Raw genomic sequence first — 22,321 nt, 5'->3', positions numbered from 1 at the left:
CTGCAGGATAGCTGAGGAATGAGTGGCTGAATTCTGGATGTGGCTCTTGGAAAAGAAAAATAGAAATGAGACTGGGTGGGAGGAGAACCCACAAGCAGGTGAGGTTCATCTACATTTCAGCTGCCTTGTGAGCTGGTGCCAGCCTGGGTTGAATCTGGACAGTCCAATGGAACTGCTGCATCAAAATACATCTGTGACCTCTTTTGGGGAAAATATTCAGTATTTCCTTGAGAGAAGTAAGTTGTTAGTGAGTGAACAGGACTTCTTTCCTATGGACTTGTTTTCTTTTGGGGTCTCTGCTGTTCTCCTGTGGCTGAGTCTTTATGGTCTTTGTGCAGGCAAACCTTGGGATGAGGACATTCCATGTCCATAAGTTTCCTGTTCCTTTTCATCAGCTTCACCTTGTCTTAGAGCAGCTTAATGCTGTCAAGGGACAGGAATTTAAAAGCACCACATGTACACAGAGCCCAACCATTGTGTCAGACAGGTGAGTTCAGCCAGGGGGGTGCCTGGCTGCAGACTGGGACTGCACTTGGGCATGCACCTCTGCATCCCACAGTTTAGAAATGTTCCAATCCAAAAGTCCTTGTGTTTTGGCTTTCTGTGGAGTTCCTTGCATGAGGGTAAAACCTTCAAATCCATTCTGGATTCTCATTGTGCAGCCTTGGTAATGAGGTGCTGAACTGCCCCCAGCTGGAGCAGGGCTGTGATCATCCAGCACTGGCCTTGGATCCTCTGCAGAGCTGTCCATGGGTGGTTTTGGAACATCCTCCCTGTCTGTTCAGATCTCAAGTAAGGACTTGTTGGGCGTGGGGCATTTTGATAAAATCTGAACAGCAGAATGCACCAAACTGTTTCCTCTTTGCAGATGAACCTTTAGATGCACTGGCTGTGTGAGATATGCCAGAACCCTTAAGGATCCCTCACAGCCTTCAGTGAGGCCACCAATTTCATTTTTCAAATGATAGCTTGCAAGTGGTATTGTATTTCCTGATTTGTCAGATTAGTTAGTGAGTGTTGCATCATGCTGTTGGTGTTTTCAGCAGTTCAGGAGACATTTTGCCTTGTTTCTGATATGCTCTTTCATATCCCTTCAGAGATATTTGGCAGTTCATGTTGGCAGAGGGGAAGAGCAAGACTGAAGATGATCCATTTGCTTAATTAGCAGCTATAATCCTACAGTTTTATCAATTTCTAATACCTGTAATAAGCAGCTTCATTCAGGGAGAATTCATTCATCAGCTTCATTCATCTAAAAATTTGAACTAATGTAATCTGAAGTAGCATCTGCAGCAGGGGAATTGCTGAGTTACTTCCCTGTGTTGGTGTGTGTGTGCTTTGTCTTTCCCCCTTTCTCTCATTGCAGATGCCCTGAGAGAACTTAGAAGTCTGTTCCAGAACTCTTCTCCTGGTGTTGGAACCTTGGCTGCACTGAAGAATGTGCATTTTTTATGAGGAGGAGGAGAAGGAGCTGTGTTTATCCTGGAGGGAGATGTCACAGCAAGTGCAGACTTCTGAGGTGCTTTTATCTGGGGCTGCAGGGTTTCTCAGGCATTCTCTGCCTTTGCAGTGTCAAAGCTCCCTTGGAATAATCACCTGGCCCTGGAAACTTTATAATTAATGAAGCTGGAGAGGGGGTTTGTGTCTTTGAACTTATGCCTTCAATAGCACTAAAGGATTTCTTACACTCTTGCAGGGCCGAGCCAATGTTTGTTTTCTGATTGAGACAAAAGTGTGGAACTGTATTTGCAGCACTTCCTTTTGTACATCTGTAGAGTGGGAAGCTGTGCAGGCTTCATCTGTCTTTAGTGTGTTACAGATGTTCTGCTGTGGGTGTGACAGTGCTTGGGGGTCACTCCTTGCTTTGAGGAGTTAAAGAATCTGGGACTCTGTAGATGTGTGCAATTGCAGGTACCTGAGTTTTGCAGACTGGGTTGCAGGAACGGGGAATACTCCCTGAGGCTGTGCTAAATAGGGGGCAATAAACTGTCCTGTCTGCTCTCTTGGGGTCAGTTTTTGTTCCCCCTGCCATCTTGAGACACAAATAAAGCTTAGAGAGAGGGCTTGTGGAAGTGAGTCTTTGAGACAAGGAGCAGGGACCGCATTCATAGTTCAAAGTTCTGAGAACCTTACCTGCAGAGAGGTTTTACCCAAGTGACTGTGTGCTTGTGCCTATTTGTGAGCATCAAATGTGTGGTTCCATGAACAGTGTCTGTACTTTGGTATTCTTGACCCTGTTTGGTAGTTGTTTTCTTTAGTCACTAAACTCTCTGGGATGCTTCCTTATCCTGCCATTGTAAGAAGTAACAAACTTGACTGGACCAGCTTGACCTGTGAAATGAAAGCTACTGCAGTGTATCGTCCTTGATCTGAAAAGTGGGATCTGAGAAAAAAGAACCCTTCTGCCAGGCACCAAAATAAACCAGGACTGTCTGTGCTGACAGACAATACTTGCTTTAGCCTTCAAGGTCCTTAGGCAAACAAAAGATCTGCCTTGCATCTGTGCTGCTCAGTCTGTGCTGATGCCCAGGGAGTGGGAGCCTGCTGGGCTCCACGGCTTGTGAGTGTTCCTGCAGGGAGGAGCTGCTGCCACCAGTTTTTGAGGGCAAAGACACTGAGCTGTTTAGGGGAGGACTTAAAATCTACTTTTATGTTGCATATGGAGCCTCTTGTCGCCAAGTACAAAAAGACCCCGAAGTTTTGCTGTGCTCCCAGCTTACCCTGGAGTAAGCCCTGTTAGCTTACATGTGGTGTTTATGCTTGCAGCTCCTGTCTGCAGCAGCCTGCATCCTCACAGAGAGTGCTGACCCTGGAATCTGGCTGCAGGTACTTAACCTGCTCACATGGGGTGCTAGGGCCAAAGGAATAATGTAGGAGTGAGCCTGCTACAGGTGGGCAGCCCTGTGAGTAATTCCTGCCACCCAGTCACTAAGGAGGGAATGTAGGAATAACCCACCTCTTTTGCATGGAAGATACAGCAGCTTTAGGAAGAGAATTCATATTGTTTGGTCAATGAAACAGAGTGCAAAAACATAACAAGTTTATTTTCAATACAAGCTCAAACATAATACCTCTTGGGTCATGCTAACGCTCACAGGCATCTGAATCAGTTATGAAAATATTGCTCCATCTCAGGATGTGCAGTTGTGGTGGGATTCAGCAGAAGCCCCTCTTTGCCTTGTGCATGGAGGTGTTTTCCAAGAGTACAGCACCAAATGATTTGTTACATGATAATAATGTCACTCAGCCTGCTGTCCCATGTGACCCCATCAGTTTATAGCTGCAGTATTGCATAGACAGGTTGGAGGAAGGAGTGATTTCTGAGAACTTTACTCTCATTTTTACTTTAATTTTCCTTATGGAAACACCTATATGCTTCAGATGTAATTACAGCAGAAAAAGTCTCTACAATACTCTAATATAAAAAGGTAAAAATAATTTTGTTTATTGTATTTAAGAGTCAGTGTAAAAAGAATTTTTCCAGTATTATTGAAATCTGTAAGACAGTGAAGTGCACAAGGAAACTTCATGTTGTATCTTCTTCCTAACTCTTCTCTCTCCTCGGATGTATTTTGCAACTTGACTACAGTTATAATGAACGTTGGTTTAAATATCCTGAAGTTCCTCGTGTCCAATGTTGCTGCTCAAAACCAGGGAACACTTTCTTCATCCTGCCCCACAACTAGGTGAATTCTTGGAGTAGCCCTAGTAAGACTTTTCTTATGGTCCATAACTTGGAAACCAGCAATCCCTGCTGGCACAGAATGCCCTGCAGACAGTCAGTTGTATTCTTCTAAATATTTGTCTGGACAGCGTTACTGAAATGTAGGTGATGGTTTTATCTCATGTCTTCCACTGCTGCTCCTTTTTTTAACAGGATTTTCTGCTTCCTTGACCATCTTTGAACCTGCAGTCTGGCAAAAGCCTGCAAGTGTTGTCCTGCATTTGTTGAAAGAACAGATTTGGTTGAGAGAATGAGCAATCTCCTAAAGCTGTGCTGGTTTGGGGCATGTTGGGGAGGTCAGTTCATGCAGGTGAGTGAAAGAACAAGGAGTGGGTGTTACTGGGTCTCAACTTCGTATTTGAGGACGTGCGAGTAGAAGCTGTGGTTGGCGTTCTCGTGCACCATCACAAACACCTCTCTGCACCCCGAGGTGTTGCAGGTTCCCTCCCAGCAGCCCTTGTTCTGGGTCATAGGGTAGGTGTTCTCAGCCTGGACCAGCACCTTGGCGACGCCGTGCATTTTGAGTTTGAACTGCACGTTGCGGTTGGCCGGCAGCAGGCCCGAGAGCGGCTCCAGGATCTCGTAGTCTTGCAGCCACTTGCTGTAGCTCTGGGGGAAGGCTGGCCACTTCACCTCTGTGTTCAGGCACCTGATGAGGTAGTTGAAGATGTAATCGTAATTACCAGGGTCCGACTTCTTCTTGGAGTAGATTTTGAGCACGAAGTTCCCTGCGTGCGGGAGATGGACCTTCAGCTCGATCTGGTTCCTGCGGTGGATCTGCAGCACGTGCCGCCTGCCCATGTCCTCGCTGAGGCTGCTGCTGCCATCGGTGTGCAGCGAGGTCAGCACGCTGATGTCTTTGCTCAGGGTGAAGGTGAGGGAGCAGCGCCCGTCGTTGGTGTGCAGGATGGGCTGGCTGTGGGATGGCCGCAGGAAGCCCTGGCGCTCGGAGAACCAGCTGGGCCCCACGGGCTGGTGCAGCTCCTTGGGGAAGCACATGGCCTTGTCCACGGACTCGCACTCCACCACGTACTCCAGCACGCACTTGTAGACGTCATCCGCAGCCTCAGCCTTGGAGGGCTTGGCAAAGATCTCCAGCTTGTGGCTCCCTGTCTGCTGTGGGTAGATATCCAGCTCCATTCCGTGTCGTTTCAAAGTCATCAAACCGTGTTCATCTGTTCCCTTCAGCTTAAACATAAATAACGTGCCAGAACGGCAGTCCACGGACACAGAGGCTTTTCCATTTACTGGGAAGTACAAAAGAAAAGAGGCTGCATAGGAGTGTCAGTTTTTAACCCTAATGTACCCCCTGTTCTGAGAAGGTTAATCTGGCCCAGTAAATTGCTGTTTCTCTAGAAGTAAAACCAAGAGCTGCAACTGGCAGGTCACAGATTGTCATCTGTCCGCTTAGACCAGTGTCCCTCAGAAAGAATGAGAGTGGCCTTTGTTTGGGAGATGTGCATTTACCCTGTTCTGATACACCCTGACAGGGAGCTGTGGTCAGCTAGAATGTGAAAGCCTGTGTGAAATGTAACTGAAAGTACCATCAGGCCAGATTGGATGGGGTTTGGGGCAACCTGGTCTAGTAGAAGGTGTCCCTGCCCATGGTGGAGGGTTGGAATGAGATGGGCTCTAAGGTCCCTTCCAACTCAAACTATTATGGAATTCTGTGATCATGGAGAGCTGAATTAGAGGTGATTAGACCTGATTGCCAGCCCAGTAGCTGCTCCCAGGAGCTTCAAATTGCAGGAACTCTCCAGTATGTAGAATGAGATTAATCCACCTCCCTGTGAGCCTGTTCCCAAACAGCTTGAAGTCTTCATTACATTCTAAAATGTTGATGTCCATAAGTTTTGACTCTGTTTTTAGCATTCACAAATTAGCCATCCAGTTAAATTCCTGCAGCTCTTGATCCAAGGGAGGGGGGTTTAAATGTTCAGTTGTGTCACCTGAGTGGTTTTATGTTAAAAGAGCTGCTGGACTCACTCAGCATTGCCTGAGGAGGTGCACGGTGGTGTGTGTTGGGTGTGGGAAGATGCTCCATGGCCTCTCCGTTACCTGTTTGGATGATTGGGGTGTCCGGGCGGGCGGCCAGCAGCCCCAGCGTGTAGAAGTTGCTGTTGTGCAGCATGTTGTTCTCAAACTCCTTGAGCGTCAGCGTGGGCTTAAGGAGCTGCCAGTTACTGTTGTCTGGGAAGTGATTGTTAATGAACAGGGCCGGGTGAGTCAGAAAGTAAAACTCATTGTACCTGGGAGAAGGGAGAAATTAGGGAAAATGAGTTATTACAAACAGGGAATTCTTCCCCCGCGTGGTGGTGGTTTCAGCAGGAGGATGTTGGAGTGGTTTGAGCTGCTGATAAACTGAGATCCATGGGTTTGAAATTCCCCAGGCAGAGAAGAAACCTGAGCTTTGGTCTTCTGTTTCCAGGGCAAATGCTGAGCTTTAGGATAAACCCTGGGTATTTGCACTATTCCCTTGCACCCACAGGCTCCTGGAAAAAGAGGGAGTCACTGGGTGTTGAGTGCAATCAATTCACAAAAGCTGTGACTCGAGTGCCACAGACTATTGCCTAAACTGAAGATGTGACAAGCAAACCCAGCTGGCTTCTAGCAGTTTGTGACTTGCTGCTCAGGGCAACTACCTCTCTACAGGCTATGCTCCATGCCTTGTACAGACAGCCTGGCTACCTTGCTCATGCCTTTGTGTAGGCACACGGTTTGTGGTAATTGAGAGTGGGGCTGAGCCTCAATGGGCACAGCTGTGAGCAGCAGGTGAGCAGCACTGACAGCAATGAGCCATGGAGTGCCCAGGGGCACTGCCCAACCACCAAAGGGAGCAGAGGGCACACAGGTGCAGTGCATCAACAGGAGGGGATAAAAGGCTGGGCTCAAGAACAGGAGGAGCAGACTCTTGCAGCCTTCTGAAGTGCCGTGGCGTTACTGTTTATGGGCAGATGCCTGAAGCCTTCTGGTGAGGTAAGGTGTTATTGTGTTTGGGTGAGTGCTTGTATGGTGACACTCTGTGTATTGTGGCCCTTTTGACTGCAGCACATACTGTGACATCTGCTGTGACAGCTTTGGGTCTTCTTATGGCCCCAAATGTGCCTGTTTGGTTTGCCAATCCCATCGGCTTTCCTTCTGCCTTTGTGGAGGGTTTGTGTACTCAGAGAGAGGAAGGCCTTTACCTGTGGGTGAACTTGGTGAAGGAATCATCCACAGACCCGCTCCCCCAGGTGCTGTCCAGTAAATGCCACCTTCCCTCAAGGTAGACAGCATTCCAGGCATGGTCAGACTCCCCTGTGAAGGTCTGCCCTGTCTTGTACCCGTGTCCCTTGGCATGTCCTGAGAGCTTCTTGCACTGAATCCCTGCAAGACTGAAAGGAAATGATAAGCTGCAGCAGGAGAGTTCTGTGTTAAACCTGTCAGGTACTTCGGGGGAAGGAGAAAAGGTGCCTGAGGTGTTGGGTGGGGCTGTTTGTTTTTGTAGTCTTTGCACAGAGATTCTGAGAGCATCCTGCTGGAGGAAGGGCCTTTTCTCTCCCAGTTTTGCTTATTCCCTGTCTTTTTGCCTGATGCACCATCCATTCAGCGCTGTTAGAGGATGACAAGATAAAGTGTGCTTAATTGCTCTCTATCTTGTTACTCAGTGGAATCCCTTTGCTGCTGTCCACAATTAGCCCATGTAATTATAAATTAAAAGCACAGGCTGTTCTCTCCCCCTGACAGTGGGCCTGGTGTTTGACACCAGCTAAGGAATCTCAGACCTCACGGGATTGTGGATGCTGATTTAGTTTCCTGACAGAATGAGCTTGTGCCTGCCCAGGGTAGAAATGATTAAAGAGTCTCTTTCTAAAAGCATGATGAATACCTGCGTGGATGTGTAAATAAGATTTAAATAAGCACTGTGTTAATAAGCTCTCTGCTGATGGATTCTAACATTGGCATCTTATTTCACCATTAATCTAAAATTGCTTCACTTGGAGCGTTGTCTTTTGTGTAGGACAGCATTGACATTTTTCTTCTTCATAGAGAAGTGTGTTAAATGGAACAACTACCTTAAGTAATAAAGTGTGCAGGCTTTCAGAGTGAGATTGTCTGCATAATGTGGGTTTAGCTCAGGAGAAAAGTGATATTTATGGAGAAGATAATTAGCATGGTTGTTAAGAAGTCGAGGCCTGATAACAGATACTGGCTGGTGACTGTCAGTGCAGTGGAGCTTGTAGGGAGGGCTGCTTTTCCAGGGAGAGGATGCTGGTTTCCAGGGCACCTCAGCAAAGGAGAGGATGGAGCAGTGATGGCAGGCACTGCCTGTTCCATGAGTATCCAGAACAAACAGGCCAGGCTGGAAGGAATGCCATCAAGAAACCTGGTACTGCAGGTGGTCTGGAAAGCCCTTGCCAGCCTGCAGGCCCCTGTGAGTGAAGTTCTGACATGGAGCTGGGCAGTAAATCTGGAACAACTCCACTGACAAGACTGGTGAGAGCTTGGATTTGCATGATGTAACTGAGACTAGGAGCTGGCCTGGGAGCTTTAGTGAAGATTTGATCCTAGGAGTTTCAAGGAGCTCAGTACCAAATTCCCACTAATTTCATGGGGATTGGATCTAATCCTTCCAGGCTTCTCTAGACATTCTTGTTAGCTGGGATATTCAGAGGGAACATTAAGGGACAAGTTCTGCTCTCAGGGTGCTCTCAATTACAGTGAAGGTTGGCAAAGCAGCAAGAGTTTGTGCTTGGATGTGTTCAAAGCTCTCAAAATAAAGACCAGAGCATTTAAACTGGTCTCTCTAGTAATGGGCAGACAAAAATCCAAGCTAAAACATCCAGTAAAGGAGCAATTCTGCATTGGTGAAAAGGGTGCTCATGTCTCTCATGTCAGTGACTTCATAGAGATAAATTAGGCAGGCAGAGATTGGGAAGATCTCCAGGACTGGTTGAAGTGGCAGTGTGAGGCTGAAGATGACCTAGATACAAAATGGACTGGAAGAAATGAATTAAGAAACAGTTGGCAATGTTTGCTTGGTGCAGCAAAGAGATTAAACACAAAATTGCTCTTCTGCCTCAAAAACCATAGGAAATAGTCTGGCTCTTACTACAGGTGTCACTGGAATTCAATGGCATCTTCTTCCCTTTGATTTTAGGTTGACTTTGATCATTTCATCTAAAAAAGGAGCAAATCTGGCTTCTCCAGAAGGGAACAGAATGATTTATGCTTGTGGTAGGTAGGTGTACGCCTCTGTGCCTGAAAAGAGGGAAAGCTACTGCCTAAAGCAGGAAATGGGAGAAGCAAGAGGATGTGAAATCTGGGATATTTACAGACTGGTTAGGAAGAAGGAGCAGCTAGCTAACTGATCAGATCCCCTTTAGGCAGTGAGGCCAGCTTTGCTCCCAGGGCTGCTGAAACCTCTCCTGGGAAAATAATTGTTGTGCCTTCATCACTGACCCTGGTGAGCGAGTGTCTCCCTAATTCCAGGCTGTGAGGTTTGCCCTAAATTGGATTCATGAATTTGCAGTGCTTCACTTAGCCAGACTCCTCGAGTCTGCTTGTCAGCTGAGAAGCCAGTTCTTGATAGGTGCTGCTGAAACATTGGTCAGGAGCCTGTGTTTGCATTCCTTGCTATCACACCTGATGTTTGGAAAGTGATGCCTTATGGCCAGCTTCCCACTATCTGTGCCCACCTTGCCTCTGTGACAGGAATCTCAGCTAATGGGAGGAAGTCTGGCTGCCAAAGCTGTGCTCAGAGGTGACAGTGTTGTGTCTGCAACAGGAATTGTTCCCTCTGGCACTGGGACAAGTAGGACTCAATCAATGTCAGCCGTTGCCTTCAGCAGGACTTTTGGGGTGACTGGCAAATTGGTTTGTTTGTTCAAGTTCCCTCACAGGAGCTAGGAAAAAAAGGCAGGTTAAAACACCTTTTCCCCCCAAAAAACCTGGCTCTGAAAAACCTTTCTGTAAGATGAGTGCTCTTGGCCTCCTGCCTTTCTGCTTAGACTCAGTGTAAGAGCAGAACAGAGCATGGGGAGAAGGGATGAGGGGATCTCTGTTCAAGAAAGGGGTGTTGTCTTTAAGTACAGTTTTTCACGACAGGAGCTAAACATTTTGCTAATATTTGACAATATAATAGTCTTGATGACTGGAGGTTTCCTGAATCACATAGTGACTAATCAGCCTGGAACTGAGGAATCGAGAGTAAATCAACAGAGCCTTTAAATAGTCAGAGATATCCTTGGAAAGATTAATGCTTTTAATGAACCAAGCATATGCTTTTTAATGAACAGATGCAAATTCCCCCCTTCTAACTGCTAATAACTGTTCCATAGGTTGCAGCTATAAATGCATACTCCACCATCCTATTTCTTTACTCTTTAGAAAACGAGATCCAGTGTCACAGAATGGTTTGGGTTGGAATGGACCAAATGTATATTGTGGGATATGTTGTTGGCTGGAAGTATTTACCACTTCAGCATCTGGCACAGTATGCTGGGGTTTTTTTTAATCTCTCCTTTTCCCTGTAGATTTTGTCTGTTCCATGGTAAAAACCTTCTCAAATTCCTTTGGATTGTGTGGAAAGCCAATTGTTACTTACATGTGTGATTAATAATTAGTTTGTGATTTTTCCAAGAGAATGGAAGCCCCTTTTTGGGAGGGCCATCTTGCAAGCCCACCCTCTTAGGATTACTTTAGCAAGTCCCTTCCAATCTCCTCTCCCTGAGGTGTTAGGTCCAGTTTGCTCCTTTTGGTCAACCTTTCTGCCTAAGGCTGATCCCCAAACCTCCAAGGACCTTCACTGCTTTCCTTGCTGTGGATTTTGGGGGTTCTCTTTTCCTTAGGGATTGGGGCTGCATCCCTGTCTCCTTACCAAGGAAGGGGCTGCCTCTTAGAATGGCTTTGTGACTGCAAAGCCCTGCTCTGTGGGGACGTTGAGGTGACTCACCCCCGATGAAGTCCGTGAGATTTTGTTGGTGGAAGAAAGGATTTTAGTCATTAGATGCCAGTGGTAGGTACAAAATGGGAATGGCAGTATTGGCCTCCACAGTGCTGTACCTTGAGACTGGGCACAGAACAGATTGGAAAGTGCAAGGCAGTGTCCCTGGGGTGCTCCTGGAGGGGACAGGGCATTCCAGAGGGTTTAGGGAAACTTCCTCCTGGGACTCTGCCTACCTCTTGCTAGGGACCATGTTGGAGACAGTACTCCTTGTTTAAGTCTTGCAATGCTTTTAACCTTCACATCCAGATACCCCAAGGAAAATCCTACTTCTTCTAATCAAATTATCTGCGTGTTTTCATCTGCCATTATGTTAATGCAATGCGAAGCTCAGCAGATGGCACCAAGTAAATTATGCTGGGGAGGGGGGTGGAGGGAGTGGAGGAGAGAGCAAAATTGACCTTTCTAGGACTTGCTGTTTTTCCACAGCATGGTTGGAAAGCTAAAGTTCCACGTCCTGCTTAAAGTCACGTCAGTCAAGGCAAAGGTAGACGGGATAGGCATGGAAGTGACAGGGAATGTTAACTGTCCACAGCATTGAATGTTTCTGAACTTCATTTACCTGCACATATGTTCAAAGAGCTCAGCATAGCCCTCACAAATGCTCTTGCCCATCTGAAGCACGTCTCTGGGCTTGCTGGACAGCTGGCTTTTGTTGTGGTAGCCCACGACGTCGTATTCTGGGGGAAGGAACACAGACAAGAGTTCATCCAGCAGCCTGAGACAAGGGGCTGACGGGCAGCAGGAGCAATGCTCAGGTTGCTTTTCACCTCTGTGAGCAGAGGGAAACAGGCAGTGGCTGTGTTGGGGAGGGTGGCCTGGACACTGCTGGGCAGAGGGACAGCTCTGTCTGTCCCTCATCACCCTTTGCTCTAAGCTTGGCCCGGGGGTCAGCATTGAATCCAAGTGGGAGGAAAACTTTGATTTTTGGACACAATGGGTATCCTCAAGTGGAGGATCTACAGTCTGAAGAGTTCCCAGTATAAACCAGAGCATGCTGCATTTGGAGGAGTCAGATTGGTGTTACCTCAAAAGAAACTGCTGAGCCTTTTTCACTCTTTACAAGCAATTTATATTAAAAATACTTCAAAAGCAGCTTGTTGGGAAACACTTGAAGTGTTTTGTTGTGAGTCACAGAATTGTAGAATGGTTTGTGTTGGAAGGGGCATTAAAGGTAATCTCATTCCAATGCTCTGCCAGGGGCAGGGACACCTTCCATTAGACCAGGTTGCTCCAAGCCCTGTCCAGTCTGGTCATATCAATACTTGGAAGCTCTGGAGATCTTGATTTGCTGGAATGAGTACACAACAGCAGCACAGCAGGACTCCTTCAGACAGAGCTTGCAGAGCTGGTCTGGGGAGGTTAATTCAATACCACCAACCTTGGCCCTATCCATAACCCCTTTCTTAAAATACAGATGTATTTTTCTGACAAAGCTCTCAGGAACCAGCTGCTGCATCAGCTGGTTCCCCCTGCCCTCAGTGCTGGGGCAGAGGAAGAAAAGCAGCAGTAGGCTGTGTGTGTTTGATGAAATGCTGCCACTGCTTGTCATTCATCCCAGGGGCTCGGCCGACGTCCCCCCAGTGCTGCTCCAGGCACTGGGAAAGGCTGCCTGCTCCACCCTGGCTGCTCACTGACCACCAGCAAAGCTCCAGGGCACTTGGAGGGGTGCTGGCTCCATGGGCCTTTCTATTTGTGCTGCAAATGACAGCTGAAATAATAATTTCCTTTAGTACTGATGCATAGCAGCACATCACAGGCAGGAATTGAACAGAGTGGGAAGAGATGCCCAGAGAGCAGTGCTCTCACTTAAAATCCATCCAAGGAAGGAGTTTATGTCATCAGTGCAATTCCAGGATGGATACATTGCATTTTTGCCAGCAGATTTAAATTCCCAACTCTGTTTCTTGTCTGTGTGTGTAAATAGGGGTCAGTCTCACAGGAACGAATGAGAGCCAGGGCCAAGGTGGTGTAAAAGATCTTGTGAGGAGATCCAGCATAGCTGTCAGGGCCAGAGACATCCCCTGAACATTGAGGAGTATGGACTGACTCCAACCAGGCCTGGCCCAGGTAGTGTGGGCAGAAGTGGGTTAACAGTGGAAAGACAGAACCAGGGCTGGGTGAGTCAAAGCCTGGCTTCAGGGCATGCTATGAAATCAGCGCTCTCCATATTTCAGGGCAAGACTACAGCAGTTTGGGCCTGACCTAACCATGCTAACCCTGCAGCTGCTGATCTCAGTGGGTGTGAGATGAGGCCAGTGCTGCCCAAACTGCTCCTTTCCTTTCCATCACTTGGCCTTCACTGCAGCAGTGCCCCATCAGGAGCTGTAGGAGGTGAGGGAAAGGACAGCTCTGCCTCTCTGCCCCCAAGACTTAATGGGAAATAAACATTTTTGCTTATGTTATGCAAAATGCCTCCATGTTGCATACCCAGTTTTCCCCCAAAAGGGGCAAGAAGCCCCTTTTGATGTGCAAGATGGGAGAGGCTACAAGTGCTGCCTCCTCCTCCTCCCATCTCCTGGTTATTGTGTAACTCCAGCCTTTGGACTGAGTAGGAAAGGGCAGGGGAGCCTGAGTGGGTGCAGCTCTCTGGAGGGTTGGAAAGGTGTAGGAACTGCAATCATACAGGTGCCAGTGTGGGACATGGAGCTGGGCAAAGCAGCTGGATGGCTCCTGGTGGTACCTGTGTGACACTGGGACCCTCCCAGAGCAAAGGCACCAGCATCAGACTGTGCTGGAGGGGCTGTATCGGGCTGTGGGGACTTGGCACAGGATGGAGATCAAACTTAAAATGGTTTGAGTGGGAAGGGACCTTAAGGATCATCTCATTCCAAACTGCCTGGCATGGGCAGGGACACCTTCCACTAAACCAGGTTCCTTCTGAAATCTGGATCATCACCTGCTCCCTGTTCACCCCTCAAAACTGGGCCCTGGTGGTGTGGGGTGGCTCTGAAGGTGACAAGCAGGCTCCTGGTGTTGGGCAGCCTGGCTTTTGCTCTGGCTCTTGGATGGTAGGGACTTGTCTGGTCACACCTCAAATGGAGTTACAGGTTAATCATGGGCACACAAACCTGGTGGAGCCTGGCAGTGTGAGGAGAGAGACTGGGCAACAGAGGTGGTGAGAGACCCTCTGGATGCATTTCTGGATAAAAACCTCCAGAAAGCCTTCATTCCACTCCCCAAATGGAAATAACCCACAAACACCCAGTAAAATGCCATGGCAGTGGGACAGGGGTGAGGGTGGCAGCCTTATCTTCAGTCAGAGACCTCAGCCTACCTATGTGATGGCAAATCCACATCCATATGGCTCGAACCTTCTCCAGGTCAGTCCGGGCTTGCTTCAGCAGGGCTTTGACCAGTTCCTCCACACTGTTTGTGACGTTCACCTGTGTGTGGGGAGGGAGCATTGCAAGGTCATGGTGAAGATCTACCCTGTAGAGATCTCCTGTGGTAGATCTCCTGTCCTCCCCACCTCTTGTTCTTCTGAAGCCAGTGAGACCCCACCTGCCAGAGGCTGCTCTGCCTCCAGCTTCCTTAAAAATACAGCTGCAGTGCTGTAGGTCCATGTATTTTGGGTTATAGTTCCCAGAGTGGGATTTCTTTGCTAATGTTCAAAGGGAAAAGGTTTTTCACTTGTTTGGGAGATTCTAATGCCATTGCCCCATAGCTCAGCCTAAGCTGGTGCTGGGAGCCAGGTTTGTGAAATGTTGCTGCAGGGGAGCTGGGAGGAGGGCAGAGGCAAAAGCAAGACTTACTTTTAATGCATAGGCATCCAGCTTCTCTAATTGCTGCAGATCTACTGGCATGGATTTCAAAGAGGATTTGTCCCATGGATATGCTGGGAAGAAACAAGTTGTCATTGTTTTGGGAAGGGAGGGAGTGTTTTTCCTGGCAGTATGGTGGAACAAGGGGACAGAGCTCCTGCCTGGCCCATGGACACATCCATCAGCAGGTCTTAGGGAGCAGAGGACACAAGGGCACCCACAGGAGGGTCCTGCCAGCTGCATGGAAAGCAGGAGCCATCCTGTCTAGACTGCTAGGATTTGTGCAGTGCTGGAGTGTGAGCTGCCCCTGCAACTTTGGCACTGCTTAACAGCATGGAAAATCCTGGGATATTGCATGGAGGGGCAGGAGAACAATGCACAAGTATCAGGGAAAACCTGTACTGTGCAAGCCTTAGAAAATATATGACTTAAAAAAACCCAGCAATAAAGGGCTGGGTTTCTCTAGGAGTGTTGTGTGGTAAAGGGCCACAATTCTGCAGGAATTCAGGCACATGAGGAATGTAACACTGGGAGCAGTTGGACTGAACCCACTGTTCAGAGCCTACCCTCTGCATCTTTGCAGGTTCTGAGCTCCTGGTTCTACTCAGTGTGAACAAAGGGTTAATAACTTGCCCTAATTAACCAGATAACTGATTTTTTAAAACAGTCTTGGAATGAGCTGACACTGCTATCTCCCATCAGTGGGCCATGGGGAATGGATGGACATACATATCCCTGTGCAGGCAGGCTCCTGTCTGCCAAAATCAGCATACAGGCACCTATTTCTTAACAGGCTGGTTTGTTTATCTGTATTTTTTGTGAAAAGAGGTACTACACTGACCTAAAGAGAGAGAAAGAAGATTTACACATTTAAAGGTTCCCACTCTCCACAGCTCTGAAAATTACTTCTTGTCTTTTTGGTTGGGGGATGGTCTTTTTTTAAAATGTGGTTATCAGGTTTTGTCTTTGCCAGGCTCTGTCTGCAGAGGCTCTGTGCAGGAGGGGGATCCACAGCACATCCGACAGTCCTGTGCCTGTCTGCCTTCCCTTGGGCATGTGTGGTGTTCCCAAAGCCACTCCCCTGTGCCACCCCAAAGGTCAGGGCCTTGGGAAGCTGAGCCCTGCTGGTGCTGATGGGTGGTTACCATGGAGGTCCTTTGCTCCTGGTGGCCGTGGGGCCTCAGTCTTCTGGAAGCCTGCAAAGCAGAGAAGGAGAGGGAGGGAGGGAGGAGGTTGTTGCCCACAGAAAAAAAACCAACTAGAAATAAATTATTATGGTGAGCAGGATTGGGTGGGAAAAGCTGGAACTGAGGCTCTTCTTAGCCCATTCCCTTCTGTTTGGACATGGATTTTAGCATCCTGTTGAATGTGCTCCTGCAGAGCCCACATTCCCCAGCAGACAGGCATCTCCTGTTCTAGCCCAAGGGATGGGGACATCAAACCCCAGCCCACCATGGCCAAACCTCTCCAGGTGTGGAAGAAGGGAGTGCTGGGCTCCAGAGCTGTTGGATAACCCCAGTGGGAGCTCTGCAGCAGCTGGGGCATTGCTGAGGGACCCTGGAGTGTCACCACCCACCTTATCCCAGGGCCAGAGGAGGAGGAGGAGGAGACACCCACAGCCCAAAAGCAGAAGGATTTTGCTCCTCAAGCCCCACTCATGGGCAGGGTCCAGCAGCAGGTGCCCTTCAGCAGCCTCCCCATGGGAATGGTGAGCCTGTCTCCTCCTGGGAGCAGCCTCCCAGGGGAGGGAGAGCTTGGAGACACTGTGATAGAGCAGAGCTTGATAGAGCAGAGCCTCACCTTTGTTGTTGTGTCCTCTCAGCCTCTGGGAACCTGCAACAGGCCAGGCAGGGTTAGTGGGATCCCCTCAGCCCTGCCCAGGCTGCAGCATCCCCTGGAGCTCCCTGGCTCCAGGGAAGGGAGGATGGGCTGAGCCTCTGCCAGGGTTTAAATCTGGGCTGTACCTTTTCCCAAGGAGAGTCTCTTGATGAGCTGGGGGCTGGTGTCCTCGTGGTGAATCTCCACTGTCACTTGGGTTCCTGCAAGAAACAGTGATAAACCCCCTAAAAAGGGAAAACTAACCAGGATATGTATTGCATTTGCTGGGAATGCCCTGACAAAGGCAGGAATGATGCATCTGACTCCATGTTCTCAGAAGGCTAATTTATTATTTTATAATACTATGTTATATCAAAAAACACTATACTAACTATACTAAAGAATACAGAAAGGATACTTAAAGAATGCTAAAAAGATAATAATGAAAACTCGTGACTTTCCAGAGTCCTGACACAGCCTGGCCCTGATTGGCCAAAGAGTGAAAACAACTCCCAGCAGAATCCAATGGAACAATCACCCGTGGGTAAACAATCTCCAAACACATTCCAAAGGGGCAAAACACAGGAGAAGCAAATGAGGTAAGAACTGTTTTCCTTTTCTCTGAGGCTTCTCAGCTTCCCAGAAGAAAAATCCTGGGAGAAGGGATTTTTTCAGAGAATGTGAATGCCGCAGGTATGGAGGAGAGGGCAGGAGTGTGTGCTGAGGCAGCTCTTAACTTTAGACAGAGCAGCAGCTCTGATGATAACCAAGGTTTATCACCATAATAAAGAGCTCTTGATGGAGCTACAGCAAGCAGAGAATCAATGCCTTGCATTGATTTTTCTTGGAATTAAACAGAGAAAGGCTTGAAGTGATGAAAATGGTTGGACTTGTGATACTAAAATGTCTGGCAAAGCCCATTGCCTGTAAGAGGCAGCATCCTGGAGGAGCCAGCTGTGGTCCAGGCATGCCCTGATGCTCCAGAAAAACCTCCCCAGGAAACCTGGGCTCTGGTCTTTAAAGTTTCAGAAAGGCAAACACCAGAAAAAGAGTGAGGGAATCTCTTATAAAAACCACCTGAACTTTTTGACAGAGGCTGCATTTTTTGGCAGGTATTTCAGAAGGGTTTGCAGCTCTTGAGGTTCCCTGGAGGAGCTCCATGTGCTCCTGGGCTTCTCTTTTGGATCAGGCAGAAGTTACTTGGGAGACTGAAGGTCAAGATGTTAATGCACCTCAGGGCTGCCATCCAGTCGTGCCTCCTACACCTACACCTCATGACATTTGGGCTTTTCCTTTAAAGTCAGCTCTTGGAACTGGCTAATTAAGTGGGAATCTACATTTTCATCAAAGATTAAATTTTTCTGCTGGCTTTACCTTTAGAAAAGTGAAGTTTCTCCTGTGATTATGCAGAGAGATTTGATGTCCTTTAAGGCCCAAAATCAGAAAGCAAGAAAAAACTGTATAAGCTGTAAAGACCTAAATCTCAGAGTCTGACTCCAGTTCTAGGGTGGTTGCAGATATCAGGGTGTCAGAACAGAGCTGGCTGGTGTATTTTGTCAGTTAATTCAAAGATAGAATGAAGTTGTTTCTCAAAGAGAAGACTTTATGCAAATGGTTTGTTTTCCTTAAATTTTTGATATTTTCAGGTCCTTTTTATTGCTCAAAATTACTTTTACTTTGCTTTTTTAGTGGCTTTTTGTCCCCAACTTTCACTTACTAAGTTTCCTCCCATAAATTAAAAATCTTTGTTTTCAAGAGACAAACTTACTAGTGATGAATGCCTTCTGCAGATGAGTTCAAAAGGCATTTAACAAATGAAAAATGTAATTCCACAGGAATTTTTCAACGTGCTGTATCCTTGCTGTAAAAACTGGTGGCTTGAAATGTTTGCTGGTACTTTTATGATCTTTTATTTAATTTTTCCTAATTGAGATATCCTTCATAAAGAATCATAGAATGGTTTGGGTTGGAAGGGACCTTAAAGATCCTCTTGCTCCAACTCCTTGCCACTAGACCAGTTTGCTCCAAGCTCAGAGAAGCACTTGCTGCTCTCCTTGTGTTTTGAGGCAAGTAAGTACTTTGAGGGGCAGCTGTCCCAGGGTGGGATATTTTCTCTTTTGGGACATTCTGAGGTTATTTTACTGGAGAAAAAGCTTGTTGGGAGCTCAGTGAAGCCCTGCTCTGTCTCTTGTCTCCCCACTTACCTTTGTCAGGGCCCGCAGTGATGGGCGGTGTCTGCTCACAGGGATCTGTGGGGCCACGCCGGCCTGGGGGCACAACAGGGAAACAGCTCAGTGCCTTGGGGAGAGCCAAACAGCCAGCAAGGATGGGGTTAAATCTGCCCTGCTCAGCTTTCAGGTGAGGAACACTCAGGAAGCTCAACTGCTCCTGGTGCCTGACCCCTCAGCAGAGGGAGGGATGCTCCAGCCCAGCCTGCTGCTGCTGCCCAGGGCAGTTTGGAGAGGTGGGTGGGACACAAGGGCAGTGCTGGGGGCTTGGAGGAAAAGTGGGAACTTTGGTGTGGCTGTCAGCAGCTCATCCTCACCTCTCCCCGCTGGGAGAGCCCGGCTGTGTTGGAGCTGGAGTGCTGGGGCAGAGGGAGGTGTGGGCAGCCCTTGGTGTGCCCAGGGCTCACACAGGGGGAGGCAGCAACGCCAGGGGACACTGAGTCCTCGCTCCAGGCTCTGCTGGGGGGTGGCCAGGGTGAACTCTCACTCTTTTTCAAAGTGCCCTGGGATCCCCATCCCACCAGGAGCCGGGGGGAGCCTGGATCTCACAGCTTGTCCGAGGCCGTTTGTGCCATGTGGCCATGACAAGGACCAGTCCCCAGAGCAACGAGAGTGGGGCCACAGCCTCTTTGACTCAGTGGGGCTGGACATTATATAAGCCTGCAAATATTGTGGCAGCAGCAGGGGTGTCAGAGGCCTCATAGGGACACTAACAGGGCTGGTGAAAGGGCAATTCATTAACCCTTGTGGTGCCAGAGGAGCCAAAGCTCTGCCTGCTCCTCTGGAACCTGAATTCCCCCCTCCCAGGTGTTGAAATTGTGCTTAAGGTAGACCTGCAAGGGAAGGATTCCCATGTGCATGCTAAATACCCCTGCCAGTAATTCAGGGTGGGAAATGATCAATACCAGCCTCTTACTCACTCTTGGAGGAGGCTGACTCTGCAGCTCTGATTGCAGAACCTCTTGAGCATGACGGAGGGAGAGAAAGCAGGATATTTATCTGCTTCCTGGAGTGGAGGCTTATCTGCTTTGTAAAGAATGCCTCAAAGTAGTGCCTTGCCATGAAATACTGTTTGCTCTCAGACTACGTGCAGCCTCCAGCCACCACTGATTACAGAGGGACTTGGATCAGGGCTCCTGCCAGGCATCCTGCTGGGAGCAGCCTTGGCTTTTGCATGCTGCTATTGCTTGACCTGTGGAAGCAAAGTTCCTCCTTGATGTAACTGAAATCCACTGTCTGGTACCATGAGAATTACCTGTGTCTTGCTCTACCTTTGCCCTTGCCTTTCTCTGCTAAGCCATGGCAGGCTTAGACTGCCAGGAAAACAAGAGGGATGATCTGAGTCCCTTCCCTGGGAGCTGCTCCACAGTTCTGGGGTCACCTTCTCAGATGTTCCCCCTCAACTATTTTAGGGCAGAACCCTGGGAATTAGCAGTGGAACATCGAGAACTAGAATCCACATCATCAGTCAGCAGTCCCACCTGCCTTGTGCTCAGTCTCTGAGGGGGGGAGATGAAGAAAGGACTGGTGGAAAGAAGGTTGAAAAGGTTCTTTGCATCCCCCAGACCCTCCTTTAAGCTGTCTGAGTGCTGGGGAAGTCTCTGGAAGCTCTAGCTGCAGCCTGAGCAATTGGGGGCACTGAATTTCCCCTGCCATCAGCTGGCTGTGAAATGTAAGAGCTCTGTGCACTTGTAATCCAGCCGAGCTCCGTGGCAGGAGAATCCCTGCAGAGGGATGGAGGTGTGGGGGCTCGGCAGTGCCACACCTGCATCCTGGCCATGGGGCATGGGGAGCACATGGGGAGGGGAAGCTTGCCAGGCCCTCCATGTGCCTCCCCTGAGAGCACTGGAGAGGGATGGGTTGTGTGAAGCACATTTCTGCTGGAGAGACTCAGCTTGGAGCTTTGGGTTGTGTGCTGGGGCTGGTTTCTCACAGAGGGAGAGGGTGACCTACCATTCAGTCCTGTGCCCTGAGGTGGCTGGGATCTGCTGTTTCCATTGCCATCACCCTTGGAACCTGTAAGATAGAAATGGGAGATTGGAAAGGGTCCTCCTGGACTGAAGTGTTGGTGCTGCCTGAAGGCCAAACACCCCAAACCCTTTCATGCAACCCATTAACCCAGCTGGTGCCAGGTGTCACCAGGATCCACCTTCTGTCTCATCTGCAGCCTTGGCTTGCAGTTCTTGTTGCTAAAGTATGAAATACCAGGGGGCAGAAAGTGCAATAGTCCAGGCCTAAGCTGCTTTGGTGGGATTTGCTCTGATTTGAGCAGGTGCTGAATGCTGTGCTTGATGGAGCATGGACACCACTTCGTGATAGCTCTGCCTATAGTTGTTAGCCTGGGACTGCTTGTCTGAAAATTCAGCTTCTCTCCCAGGTTTTAGAGCAGGAATACTCCTTCTCCTCCCTTTACTTCTGCAGGGAGGCTCCCCTTGCAATTGCAGAGCACAGCTGTAGCTTTTTAGAAGACCCTCTGCAGAACAGGGAGTTGGGCCAGGGACACTGTCCCAAACTGTAGCTATAAATGGCTCAGGACAGTGAGCCTCGGAGACAAAGCCTGGGCACGCTGCAAGCAAAACACTTCTGCTCCTGTACTCCAGGGCACTGAGTGCTGGAAACTGCCGAGCCCTCTCCCTGCTCCCTTTGCACAGCCCAGAGAGCCCGTGGGGCACCTCGCGGCTGGCGCAGGACACAGCAAGGTGCAAAGCCAGCCCTGGGGTTGGTGTCCCCGTGTGTCCCCTCCCGGGGCTGCACGCCCTGCAGCCGGACAGGCTGCGCTCGGAGCGGGGCTCCAGCCGGGCTCTGCTGCACCAGCAGGGACACGCTGGGCTTCTGCAAAAAGTTGGCATTTTGGAGTTTGGCATCAAGTGTGCAAAGAGCAGAAGGAAGCCCAAATGCTGCTCCAGAGCTGCTGCTTCTCTTCTCCGTGTGCAGCCCTGCCCTGCCCTCCCTCGCCCGCTGCAGGCGCGGTGTTACCTGCGCCTCGGCCGCCTTCCGTCTGCCCCTCTCGCTGCCCTTTCTCCTTGCTCGCTGCCTCCTCGGGGCGCACAATAAGCAGCAGATTGATGGTGACTGCACTGGCATCTGTCTTAAAGTCCATGGTACCCATCAGCGCATGGCCGGGGCGCCGGTGCTGCCGCCGCTGCGCCGCGGAGCAGCCGCGAGTGCTGCCCAGCCCTGGCACGGCGAGCGCGCTCCCGCCCAGCGCAGCCCCGGCCCTGCCAGCTGCACCATCGGGGCTCTGCCAAAGCCGACCCTAATGAAGAGGTTACAAGTCACCTTTGAAAGGAAACCCCAGGAGGGATCCGTTTCCTAAAGCAGAGGAAGGAGCTGCGTTTCGGGCGGGGGGGGGGGGTCTGGTTTCAGAGCGTGCCCCCGGCTCCCTCCCCTCTCTCTGCCCTTTTCAGCTTGAAGCACTTGTCTACACTCAAATCCCCCAGCACCACTGTTCGCTGGGGGGGATTCGCTTCCCGGCGCTGGCACAAATCCTTAAAAGGCTTTCTCTTTGGATCCTGTCCCCCGGCAGAACTCAGAGGATGCTTAGGAGCGTAAATAATAACACTAACTGCTGCAGGAGGAGGGCAGCGGTGGGGAGAAGGGGCTGGAAAGGAGACACGAACCTTTGAAGTGGGGAGAATCGGTTTCTGCAGGACTGCCTGTTGTGGAAAGGGACAGCAGAGAAGGGAATTGCAGGCTTCAATCCTGACTGTCCCAAAGGATCCAAAAAACCCATCCCCTCTGCCCCATCAGCCTGTGAGCCCGGCTGTCTGGGGTAGCTGGGCACGGCTGATCAAAAAGCAAA

The 22,321-nt window shown here is 49.3% G+C and overlaps 1 protein-coding gene across 1 annotated transcript; it reads right to left on the bottom strand.

Annotated features, from left to right (window-relative positions):
* Positions 1-4,060: 4,060 nt before the first annotated feature.
* On the bottom strand, positions 4,061-21,628 carry KY (kyphoscoliosis peptidase). Its single transcript, XM_066556868.1, has 12 exons — positions 21,496-21,628; positions 20,473-20,535; positions 18,496-18,558; positions 16,438-16,512; positions 16,274-16,306; positions 15,619-15,669; positions 14,465-14,547; positions 13,987-14,095; positions 11,272-11,389; positions 6,910-7,098; positions 5,783-5,973; positions 4,061-4,971 (listed from the first exon to the last, which is right to left on the bottom strand). The coding sequence occupies exons 1-12, from the start codon at positions 21,626-21,628 to the stop codon at positions 4,061-4,063; spliced, it is 2,019 nt and encodes a 672-aa protein (XP_066412965.1).
* Between the last annotated feature and the right edge of the window lie 693 nt (positions 21,629-22,321).

The sequence above is a fragment of the Molothrus aeneus genome, chromosome 10 (genome assembly GCF_037042795.1).
Source record: "Molothrus aeneus isolate 106 chromosome 10, BPBGC_Maene_1.0, whole genome shotgun sequence".
NCBI classification, from domain to species: domain Eukaryota; kingdom Metazoa; phylum Chordata; class Aves; order Passeriformes; family Icteridae; genus Molothrus; species Molothrus aeneus.
Note: the sequence above shows the minus strand (reverse complement) of the source record. Positions and strands in the feature narration are given on the sequence as shown.